The sequence below is a fragment of the Pelodiscus sinensis genome, chromosome 8, assembly GCF_052426305.1.
Source record: "Pelodiscus sinensis isolate ZL-2025 chromosome 8, ASM5242630v1, whole genome shotgun sequence".
Taxonomy (NCBI): Eukaryota; Metazoa; Chordata; order Testudines; family Trionychidae; genus Pelodiscus; species Pelodiscus sinensis.
In genome coordinates, this window is record NC_143059.1 from 39,494,870 (window position 1) to 39,507,033 (window position 12,164).

The 12,164-nt window shown below is 44.7% G+C and overlaps 1 protein-coding gene across 4 annotated transcripts in view; it reads left to right on the forward strand.

Annotated features, from left to right (window-relative positions):
- Positions 1-12,164, forward strand: part of RPP30 (ribonuclease P/MRP subunit p30) — a 32,605-nt gene that overhangs the window by 15,221 nt on the left and 5,220 nt on the right. For all 4 annotated transcript variants that reach the window (XM_075935123.2, XM_075935124.2, XM_014572711.3 and 1 more), the window contains exons 6-10: positions 2,685-2,774; positions 6,292-6,408; positions 9,121-9,150; positions 9,522-9,559; positions 10,783-10,862. In XM_075935123.2, the coding sequence (XP_075791238.1) occupies positions 2,685-2,774; positions 6,292-6,408; positions 9,121-9,150; positions 9,522-9,559; positions 10,783-10,862 (355 nt within the window). The remainder of the gene's footprint in view (positions 1-2,684; positions 2,775-6,291; positions 6,409-9,120; positions 9,151-9,521; positions 9,560-10,782; positions 10,863-12,164) is intronic.

The following is a 12,164-nucleotide window of genomic DNA, read 5'->3' on the forward strand; positions in this document are numbered from 1 at the left end:
TCTTGAATTTGAATAGTTCCCCCTTCAGTTGTGGCAAATTCATGATGTGGAATAGATGTTTTCTTAAGTCTGTACCTGAGTGGAAATATGGTTCCATGTGTCATCCCACAGTACAGTGTCATCCGGAGCTTCTGTTTTCTGCTTTTCCATATGTCTGTGCTGCAGTAGAACACCTGTAGCTGGCCCCAGTCAGCTGACTAGAGCTGCAGGGCTATAAAATTGCAGAATAGACATTCAGACTGTATCCCAACATCCAAGTGGCAGCCTGAGCTTGAATTTCTACAGTACAGTTTTATAGCCACACCTAGCCAATTTACCCGGCATTGCTCAGGTCATTAAGGAGGGCCTCAGTGCAGGGGGCTACAGCTGTCCCTCCACCCTGCAGCTGATGTAGGAGAAAGGGGGGGATTGAAGATCTGGGGGTTGGGCGGATCTAGCAGTTGCCTCCTCCAGCTGAGTAGACGGGGGGGGGGGGGGGGCAAGACTCTGAGAGCTAGTTCCAGCCTCCAGTGCCCCGTATCCTGGCCCTGCAGCTGATTGAGGATAGGTGGCTGGTTCTAGGGTCTGTCCCTGGCCTGCAGCACACTAAATTCACTAACCCCTCGGCTCTGTCAATATCTTGATAACAGGAATGGCCAGGATGACATTTTAATATCAAAGGAAGTTTGTAAGAAGCCAAAGGGAATCCAAGATGATGATTCCAATTTCCTGTAGATCAGGGGTTCCCAAACTTTTTGACACGGGGACCAGTAAATCCATTCACGAGTTTTTGGAGGACCAGTAACGTATATTTACATATTCATTAAGCAAATGATGAATATTCAAATAAGTTGTTTTTGGTCCTCCCAAAGCCCCCAGTGCCAGCGTTAGCAAAGCTTTTGATACAGTCACCCACAATATTCTTGCTTGCAAGTTAAGGGAATATGGATTGAATAAATGGACCGAAAGATGGATAGAAAGCTGGCTAGATCAGCGTTTCCCAAACTTTTTACTTTAGTTGGAACCTGGTTTTTTAGTACTGTTTTTTGCAGCCCAAAAATATAAACACATATAAAAAAAAGAATGAAAAATGAATACATTTTCAGTTTTCACCTGGCTGCATCCTCCACCCAGCCTGGGCCAGTCCTTGGGGGACCCGGCGCTGCATGGGCACTCCAGGAGGTGGGAGCAGGAGCAGACTGGGAGTAGGGTATCTGGCAGGAGGGTGGGTGCAAGGAGGGGTAGGGTTGCCAGGTGTCTGGTTTTGTACCGGACAATCTGGTATTTGAGGGTTTTGTCAGAAACAAATTGAGAAATTACCAGACATATAAAATGTCGGGTATTTTCTAATTAGGTAAGTTTTTATTATAATTAGGTGTATCAATCCTTAGCTGCGAACTGCCTGGATAGTAGATGTGCTCGTGCTGCCTGAGTGTGTCTACCTGCCAGGCAGTTCTCAACTAATCGAGGGAGGGTATGTGGGGGGGGGGGGGGGGGCAAAATGGAATCCCCAGGCAGACTCACTCCTCTGCCAGGGTCTGTAGGGTCTGCATGTGCCCAGGTCAGTGCCCCCTGCCGCCCCCCCCGCGCTTCTCCTCCCAATCTCCCAGTCAAGCCCTGCTGCCCCCGTCCAGCCCTGCTTCTGGCGGCCAGTTCCCCCCGCCTCCCACCAATCTCCCCCAGTGACCCCTCCCAGCCCAGCTGCCCCCGTCCAACCCTGCTTCCCACAGCTGGTTCTCCCCTGTCCAGCCCCCCCTGCCCTCTGTCCAGCCCTGGTTCTGCCGCCTGCCCTCCCCGATTTCTGCTGGACAGCCCCACTGCCTTCAACCTTCTTCTGCCGTCTGCCCCTCCTTCCATCTCTGCGGGACAGCCCCATTACCCTCCAGCCTTGCTTCCGCCCCCCGCTAGCTCCCCATCTCCACAGGACAGTCTCGCTGCCTCCAACCCTGCTTCCGCCACCCGCCGTCCACCCGCCGTCCACCCACCTGGATCTCCACGGGACAGCCCTGCTACCCATAACCGTGCCGATCTTAACCTGATCATAACCTGCCCTGATCTTCGTGGGACAGCCCCACTGCCTCCAACCCTTCTTCCCGGCGGCCGGCAGCCGGTTCTCCCTTCGCCCCGCCTCCACCTCCTCCCAGCCCACCCCACTCTGCTCCCCTACTGGAGGCCATGCTGAGGCCCGGTATTTTTTTCCCGCGGCCCGCTACTGGGCCATGGCCCATAGTTTGGGAAATGCTGCTGTAGATATATCATGAGTTGCCCTCCTTTCTAGCTGATAGGGATGTATCAGAGGCAGCAGCATGGGGAGCAGGGGAGGGAGTGGGAGCAGGTGCTCGTGGGGAGCCAGCTTTACCCAATAAGCATCCCTAATTCTCACCCCCCCATCAAGGTTCTGTAGCCTCCCTCCCTCCCTCTTCCCCCCCCCCCAATAACGCAGTTTAAGTACAGTGCATTAAGGATTTATCTTATGACGTCATACATGTATAGTACTCGCTAATGGTTTGTACATACAAAAGCTTTAGTTGTAGACTTTTTGTTTACTTTCCATTATGGTGAATACCCATAGTCTGAAAAAAATCCATAATCTGGCATACTCTCTTTCCCAAGGTTGCTGAATTAAAGATGTTCACATGTATCTGCATGTCTAAAAGTTATAACACACTTCAGGGTGCCTTATCTATTTGTCTTTTGTGATTTAGGTTGCTTGCACAAATCTAGATGTGGATCTGATATGTATAAACGTAACAGAAAAGCTGCCGTTTTATTTCCGAAGACCCCCTGTTAATATGGTAAATTTGCACCTAAAATAATTTGCTGCTATTACACTTAGTATTTAATACTAACACAACTGAGATTTTTCTACTGGAGTGGTTCTTTTTGTGATCTTGTACTACAGAGTGGTTTCTCTTTGAAGATGTTTCGTCCGCACTTTTCTGCATTATGACCAGGGCTCCACAAACTATAGAATCTACTCGCCTGTGGCGAGTAGATTTCAGCCGTGTGCCCTGTTTACCAGTAGCGCGCGCATGCGCAATGTGGCTCTTGCACGTGCACAGTGCAGGGCTGACGAGCGGTTTTTGCCGCCGTTTGCCAAGCCCTGATTATGACTGTACAGAGGTCTCATCTGTTTAAGGCAATGCTTCACTAAGGAAAGTCAGTACCAGCCAATGGAATTGCTGAATATTTGGTATTGGATAAAATAGTAAAAACTAAGAGCCAGCTATTTATAAACTAATATTTTATAAACAAAATCCTGCCACAGAACTTAGTCGGGATACTTAGGTCACAGTCTTCCCTTGAATATAGACCATCATCCATTCCTTGTCAGTGGCAGGTACACAGGGTGGACATCCATGGGTAAAATTTAGTCTGTGTTTCTGAAAAATTTACAGTTAGAGCTGGCTGGAAACTTGAATGCCTCTTTTATGGGAATAACAAAAAAATATGTTCTAGTATGGAACAAAAAATGAAATTGCTAAAATTCTCACAACAGAAATGTCAGCATCTCATTGGGGGTGAGGGAGAATCTGAAACAATATTTGTTTTGACCTCTTCAAGTGTTTGAGGCTCCCAAAGCCCTTGCAACTCTTCATGTGGGAACTGGGCTGCTCGGAGACCCAGAGGGTATGTCTTCACAGCAATGTAAGCTGGGCTCAAGCCAAATCTCCACTTGCATCTACACATCACTTGTGTTAACCTAGGGCCCCAGACCCTGCGGAACTGGAGGGTCCAAGTCCATGGTAAGCTGGGACCTATTGACCAAACACTGTTGCTTTCCTGTGTGTTCCTGGCCTCAGCGTGACTCAGATCTCTCCCGTAAAGCCCCCGGATTACAGCACCTGTAATCCGTGTGCTTGGTTGGCCATCTAGGAGAGATTCCGATGCCACCCAGCTGATTAGCAGAGTGCCCAGAGCTGCCTTCAGCTGGCAGCATGTGTTTCTACTGGTGATACACAACTGTACATGCCTCAGTGCAAGTACCAACATTTATTCTGCACATGGATGGAAAAAATTAGAGGGAACATAAATCCCAGAATTCCATGGGGCAACTTCCTTAGTCCTCTCTATACGAAGGGTCTGTGGTGCAGTCGTTTGTACTCTACTGCATATGGAAACCACATCTTCCCGTGCAAACATCAACCCATTGTCGTCTGAACGCTGGTCTGCAAGCACACAATCCGAGAGCTTGCAGGGTTTTCTGTGGAGACTGATCAGAAGAAGCTTTTTGCAAAGAGAGCTGCTTCCTGGTCATAGGAACACAGACAAATTTTGGTGCACACTGGGCACCCCTGCACATTCATCCTCAGGGGGGTCGGGGGACCTGGGATTCTGGTAACTTTGACTCAGTTCTGTCCGCTGCAGTGTGATTGCCAGAGTCCGAGGCTTGAGCATGGGTCAGAAAGCCCTTAATCTAGGGTTAAAATTCAGTGTAGACACTCATGCCTAGGGTTTCCTGACAGGACAGCTGACAAGTCCCACTAACCTGAGACTGACATTGCTGTGTAGACATATACTAGCACAGTTCATACATAGGACTGCTGAGGTGCCGGAAGCCTTGGAGCTGCTGCTGCTGAGGAATGATTGGAGCAGGCAAGCTGGCTGGAAGTCAGTCTGCTTTCCCTGGATTTCACCAGCTCTAATGATGTTTGAAAATCTGAAGCTTGGGTACATGTGGAGGATGGGCACAGAATCTAATTGGACACATGAAATAAGATTCTTTTCAACATCTTACTGTAAAGCTTCATAACACTACTGTAATGTTGTGCAGTGAACTGACTACAGAGCCAGAAGCTTCCCAGGTGTAATTGTGGCTGTGCCACTATCTCAGCATATTGCCTTAGGCAAGTTACTTAACCTTTCTGTGTATATTTGCTTATCTCCAGAAAAGGGAATATCTGCTTCACAGAGGTCAGTCAGTGTAAATTAACAGCCTTTTGTCCTGTGTTTGTATCGCACTTAGCATAATGGAGTCAACCCATGATGGGTTCCTAGGTGCAGAAATTATAAATAATAGTAAATTGTATTACAACTTACTGCCCTTCAAAACTTGTAAAATGGTGGGGAAGATTTAATTAACTTAATTCTTCTCTCAGAATAACTTCTCCGTTAGTGAGTACAGTAAACTTCTGATAATCCGGCACCTTTAGGACCCAGGGGGTGCCGGATTATCAGATATGCCGGACTATTGGAAGGGGGGCTATGAGGGGTCTGAGGTGTGGGGGGGATGCCACCCCAGACCCATCATAGACCCCCCCCCCCTTCTGATACTCTGGCTCTGCCCCAAGCGTCCTTGATTCAGCCACTGCTGGTCAGTTTCAGCAGCGGCTGAATTGGGGACGCCTGGGGCAGAGCAGCTGGGGTGCTGCAGGGTTGGTCCCGCAGCGCCGAGGGATGGGCACTACGGGGCCAACCCTGCAATACCCCAGCTGCTCTGCCCCAGGCGTCCCTAAGTCAACCACAGCTGAAACTGACCAGCGGCGGCTGACTCCAGGAAGCCCCGGGCAGAGCTGCTCCACCCTGGGCTTCCTGGAATCAGCCACTGTTCAGTTTCAGCAGTGGCTGAATCGGGGAAGCTGGGCGCAGAGCAGCTCCAATTGTCCGGCTGCCCAAGCACTTCCAGGTTCCCGATGGTGCCGGACCATCAGGAGTGCCGGAGCATTGGATGCTGGACTAATGGAGTTTTACTGTACTTGAGTACAGTGGTGATGAGTGCTGGAGAAACCCTCAACTTTGAAAGGTGGTGCTCCTCAATGCCAGCTGTAAAGCGACAGGAGTGTTCTGGCAGATCTGTGCATGCGCAGATCGCCGGAACCCGGATCTTCCTGGTTGCAATCTACTTGCCACAGGCGAGTAGATTGCATTATTTGTCGAGCCCTGGTGATTAGCCAGATCTTCTGACTTGAAACCACAACTGGCCTTCCGAAGAGAGGAAACTTTTTTTTCCTCATACTTTCTCTCACGCTTTTGAGACTTCCAGACTTGTTCCTGCTCAACTGTGATTGTCTCTCCTCTCAGCAGTCAGAAAGCCTGTTACAGCTTGACAAGTAGAGAGGAAGAGAAGGCTTTTTATTTTAATAAGCTTCAGGTACCTGACAGTCTTAAATTCAAGTGCATTTTATATGGAGACACAGGGTCTTTATTTTCATCCTTCAGACTACGGTGTGTTTCTGTTGAAGCAATTCCTGCCTCACATTATTTTTGTATATAAAGCACTAAAACTGAGAGAGAAAACAATAATAGATACGAGTTATGAGATTATGTGATTATGCTTTTGGTTTTTGACTATTTTCTTTCTTTCACATGAAGGCAATAGATCGCAGCATTTACTTTGAACTTCTTTACACCCCAGCCATCAAAGACTCCACAATGAGAAGATACACAATTTCAAATGCTCTTAGTCTGATGCAAATCTGCAAAGGAAAGGTAAGCTCTCAAACTGAAATAAAATTAATCCATTCAGTTGTTCAAATTCTTCTGGAGTTGTATTAAATGAGCAGTTGCAAGATAGTTTGATGTTGGAATGTCTGAACACATGATTGAACCTTTGTCTGCCAATATATGTAAGCTATAATTCCAGAGACAAATAGGTCTGTCTGTGGAACATCTAATATTTTCTAAGGCAGATGATTTTAAAATTGTCAAGATTTTTTTCAGAACAGTTTGTCAGTTGCTGTGGCATTCACAAAATCTTGGAGACTTAAGATTTGCACAAAAATAGATATTTGTGTATATTCTTAAACATACATAATGAATTTGTAAATGACAAAAAGCATGTCATGTAAACTTATCATAACTTATATGCAAGATCCTGTATTTAAACTATTTTATATTTAAATAAATTGAGAGCATCACTAAAGTTCTATTACATTAAAAAATCCATATTTTTGGCTGGCCACAGGTCAGGTTTCTGGCCAAAATAGTTCTGTCCTATATTCTACCTTCCTTCTGAAACTGAGGAATGAAAAAAGCCTTGTATCTGAAGACCTCCATGTCGCTCCTCTTCCTATGTTGCATCCCACCCAGGGCAACCTGTTAATCATGGTGAGGCTCACATCTCGTGCATATCAGCAAATCAGACTCCCCATCCACCAGTCCTCAGTAGAGAGCTTTCTCTTTCCTTTCTCTGTGGAGATGTGATAGATAGCACCACCCTCTGAATCTTTCTTCTTGGCCTACCAAGCTTGTGTGCTTCAGCACTGGGCAGGGACCTGTCTCTAGCTAAGGGGAGCTAGGCTGTTGCTACCTCCTGGACTTGGCTGGTTTTTTCCTTCCTGCTCAGTTTACTTAATAGCAAGGAAGAGCTGAGAGAAACAGCCAGGCAATTCTTTGTGGTGTCCCCACCTTCAAACTGGGGATGGGGGTTGATCCAGTGGGCTCCCAGAACCAGTGTGAGAGAGTAGATCAGTGTTTCTCCAGTGTAGCCACCAAGAGTTTTTCTTGCCGCTGCAGCCTGCCAGATAGTGATTGCGGGTGGAGGGATAGGAAAGCATCTGCCCTTCCCTGGAACTGCTAGGAGAGATTGGGCCCTGCCCTCTTCTGGAGCCACAAAAGCTGGAAAAGTAGACAGCTGGGGTAAGTTCCCCACCTTCCTGGGGCCATGGGTCGTAGATTTCTGGCTTTGATCCTGGGTTGACAGGTGGTAAGCCCCGGCCACATGGTAGCAGGCTTCAGTCAGGGTCTCTGACCTTGGGGATTGAGGCTTCAGGCCCAGCAGGCTCCATCCCCTAGTCACAGGGCTTCATACTCACCCCCGCTGCCCCATCCCTGCTGCTGTACTAAGCCTCTCACCCATTTACCCCGGCCCTTGCTGCCTCCCTACCCATCTCCTTATTCAAGGTTTAATTTGAACCCTGGCTTGATAGGGCTGAGTATATCTGCTGTGAAAAGTGATATTTGTATATTTGTTAATGTCATTTTCACTGCCTCCCAGTCTGCTGCTGTGAAAAATATTAAACATATAAATGTCAGTTTTCACAGAAGCTGACTTGCTAGCTAGCAAGTCATTTAAAAAAGCTACCAAAAAACCAAAAGAAACAACAAAAGATGAATATACAAAGCTCCTTATTTGTGTTTCTATTCTGTTTAGGTCTAGTAAAGAATACAGACAACTGTATGTTATTATTGAGTCTGCAAAAAATTCCTACATAAATAAATTACTATGATTTGGACATGCATGCATGCATATTTATTTGTTTTTCTTAATTAGTTATTTTAGGAAACCATTTTCATAGCAGCCACCATCAAGAGTTGGTGACTTCACTTTGAAGCCACCACAAATGTGTTGTAAGAACCACATAGATGTTGATATTGATAGCAGTCAGTATTAGCAGAGAGAAGTCAGTGGATGATATAAATGGGTTCTCACCATCTGACTAAAGACTAGCTATTTTAGCCAGTGTAATTGTTAATAGTGGTCAAAATGTGCTGCAGATTTGATTTCTGCATTGCTAAATTAATACTATTAGAATTGGGTTGTTTTTTCAACCTCCATCAAAAACTCTTTAAAAAAATCCAGCTTTCAAAACAAGTGAAGGATTTTGTTTGATGAAGGATTTTTTCATGTCTGTGGGTAATGGTTTGCAACTAAGGATACATCACAGCAATTGCACACCCGCAGCTGGCCTGCATCAGCTGATTTGGGATTGGGTTACAAGGTTGTGAAGTTATGTAGACATTCAGCCTCAGGTATGGGACCTAGAGACTGAGGAGGATCTGAGAGTTTGGGCTGCAGCCAAAGCCTAGACAGCTGCACAGCAATTTCACAGCCTTTCAGCCTAAGCCTTATGAACCTAAGAGAGCTGGCTCAGGCCAGATGCGGCTATGGCAGAGGTCTTTTATTACAATATAGATGGAATAAGTGTAATTGTGATGCTCTGTTTTCACATAGACTCTTGACCCAGCAAGGTCTGCAATGTATACAGAGTTGGTTTATTGTTTCCAGAGATCTGTAATCCACAATCTTTGTGGATTTGCCTGTTTCAGAAAGCAGCAGATAGTATTTCTAAATAGGGTCAACAGAATTAACTCTTAACTTCAAATGATACTCATAGCAGTATTAGTGTTCAGTTTATGTAAATCTTCTCTTTATTAATAACATTTATCTAAGATTAATGCTGCTTCTCCTTTATTATCTAGAACATAATTATATCTAGTGCAGCTGAAAGGGTAAGTCAATTATTTTTAGTGTAAATAAATTGCTTGAGAATTTCTGCTAGAAACATAAGCGTCATTATAGTTACCCTTTTGAATTTTTTCTTTTGGGTCTTCTGTATCACTTTATTGTTGAATTTTTTTATTTCTGCTAATGGAAGTAAGTACGTCCTGTTTCCATTAGTGATAGTAATTGTCTTGCTCTCATGCTAGCATCTCTAGCAACTCAGGAACCCATGTCTATATGAAATTTAAAGTTAATGGCTGATAGTTTCTGTAAATAAGATTATTTTATAAACTGTGACTCTAAAATACATTAAAGGTGTGTGTGTGTGTGTGTGTGTGTGTGTGTGTGTAGATATCCACAATTGTGTCTTCTGTTGTAGCCTTTGGAACTTCGAGGTCCATACGATGTGGCTAATCTGTATCCTTTTCCCAAGTAAAATCTGACGTTTAAGAATATTGTAGGAAATTTGCAGTTCACTTTAAACATTTTATATTGTGATACAAATATTCCTATGCCTTTCTCTCCCCCAGTCTCCAGACCTTTTTTAAAAATTGAGAATGACATCCTTGGTAGAGTACATCATGATTGTGACAGAACTCATGTCAGCAGTAAGATTGTTTGCATTATTAATTTCAGAACAAAATTCATACTTTAGAAATACAGAAATGATTCCAGTATATGTCCCCAATTGCAGTGCTGAATAAGACAAGTTATAAAACAAAACCTTTCAGTGAAAAGATGAGGTACGATCCACAGATAACAACTCTAATTTGTTTTGACTTCAGTAGGAGTGTTTGTCACTTGGAGAATGTGGGTGTGTATACACCTGCTATATTTCACTCCATGAGACCAGTTGAAGAATTCCTTCCTGAATCAGGACTTTGAATGGTCTCGGGAGAGTGGCAAACTTGTATTATTCCATGTTGAAAGTAGATCCCAGTGTCCTTTTTTCCCCAAATGAGGATTCCTCTCTTTCCCAAAGCTTTAAAATATTCTGTAAGATGGAAATTCCATGTTCTGGCCAACTGTGGTCCCCTTAACAATGCCCTACTAAGCAATGTTTCAAACCATGTTAGATGAAATAGCATTTAAACATGGTTTCCTAACTTCATTGAAAGGTTAGTCTGGATGGAGACAAGTCTGGGAAAGAATATTCAACAGGTCTGAGGGTTCTGTCCTCAAAAGGGAATAGGTTTTTCGGCTTAAGGCCTGATCCAGCCTTGCTTTGGACCTGATCCAACAGCAGAATCAATAGAATGTTGACAATGTAAGAACTTCCATTAGCTTCATTGGGCATCGAATCAGATCCTCGTTACTTTGAGTCACCCATACAATAGTACTACTCTTTGGGTTACTTTATGCAAGATCTTCAGAGGGGTACCCAAGTTAGTCTGTAACAGGAAGAACTTAAAAAACAACAAATAGTCTAGTAGCACCTTAAAGACGAACAAAACATGTAGATGGTATCCTGAGCTTTCATGGGCACAACCCACTCCTTCAGATGACAGCAAGATGTCAGTCTGAATTGCAGCTTTCATAGTTCCCAGTTACTTGTTATTTGACCAGATCTACCCCGGGGAAAGAACTGCTTAATTTGTACACTCCTTTTTGTACACTGAGCTCCTTAACAAGGGTGACAGAGGTTTGTTGTTCGGTTTGTCTGAAAGTGACGCCAAGGCAGCTGTTTCTACCAACTGCAGAGCAGTCCTCCTTCATGGTGGTGAGTGAAAAGCACAGTTATCTTCTGTTTCACATTAACTTACTCTGACATTTATTTTCCAAATGGTGTTGGCCCTTCTCTTAAAGGAAGAGTCATCTTCGATGCTACTGGATCAACCCGGCAGCCCAGCTGCTCTGCCCCAGGCGTCCCCAAGTCAGCCACTGCTGAAAATGACCAGTGGCTGACTCCAGGAAGCCCGGGGCAGAGCAGCTCTGCCCCCGGCTTCCCCAATTCAGCTGCTGGTCAGTTTCAGCAGCGGCTGAATCGGGGAAGCTGGGAGCAGAGCAGCTCCAATGGTCTGGCTGCCCGGAGCACTTCCAAGTTCCTGATGGTGCCAGACCATCAGGGGTGCTGGACCATCAGATGCCAGACGAATGGAGTTTTACTGTATGTCGTCATTTAACAATAGTCTGAAGATAATTTGTCTCTTCTCTACTGCGGTGGAAATCAAGTTTCCAATTGTATTATATGCTACATTCACTGATGCATAAAGATGAATAAGTCTCCATGCCTTATATCAATTTCAACAACCTACTTTCTCTGGTAGTCACTTTGCAGTGTGCCACTGATTTCTCTTCTTCCTTCTTGACCAAAAAACTCTGTCACCTCTTAAAAACTTGTTGTTTTAATTTGTTTACTCTAGTTTAAAATCTCTTTCATTGTAAGAGAGGCCTGCTGAGTGTACCATAGGATGGCAATAAGCCGTGTGAATGATTAGTCATTTATGACCACAGAAATAATTTAATACCAGATCTAAGTTGCTGTCTTTGCATTGAACACATCTGTGTATAGACCTGAACCTCTTAGCACAAAACAGGTGGGACCTGTACCTCTTGTAACTGACAGGTTTGATTTCATGTGTAAATCTCAGCCTATTCACTGAGAGCCCATATCCTCCTGCTAATCTGCAGTGACAGTATGGTGTAGAAACAACCTTGCAAAACTGGTATGAAAACTGCATTGCTCTGATACAAAACGTACTTGTTCTCCTTTTACCAGGATGTTGAAAAGAAGGTATTTTATTTACTTGCCCCCCAAAAAGTGCCCAGGATGAGTGAGCAGTTATTTTACAGGGTAGTTTTTGTCCCTGATACAATACATGTATATAGGAATATTTTTTCTATCCAACATGTAGAGGAGCATCTTTCCCGTTAGCATTGGTGAAAATCGCATGTATGTCTTGGGGGTGGGGGAAGACTAGAATACTTTTCAAGTGATGGTAACTTTATTATAATTGCCAATATCAGTTTAATCCTTTGGTAAAGTGCTTTAGAATAGACTGAAATGTTCTAACTGGATACG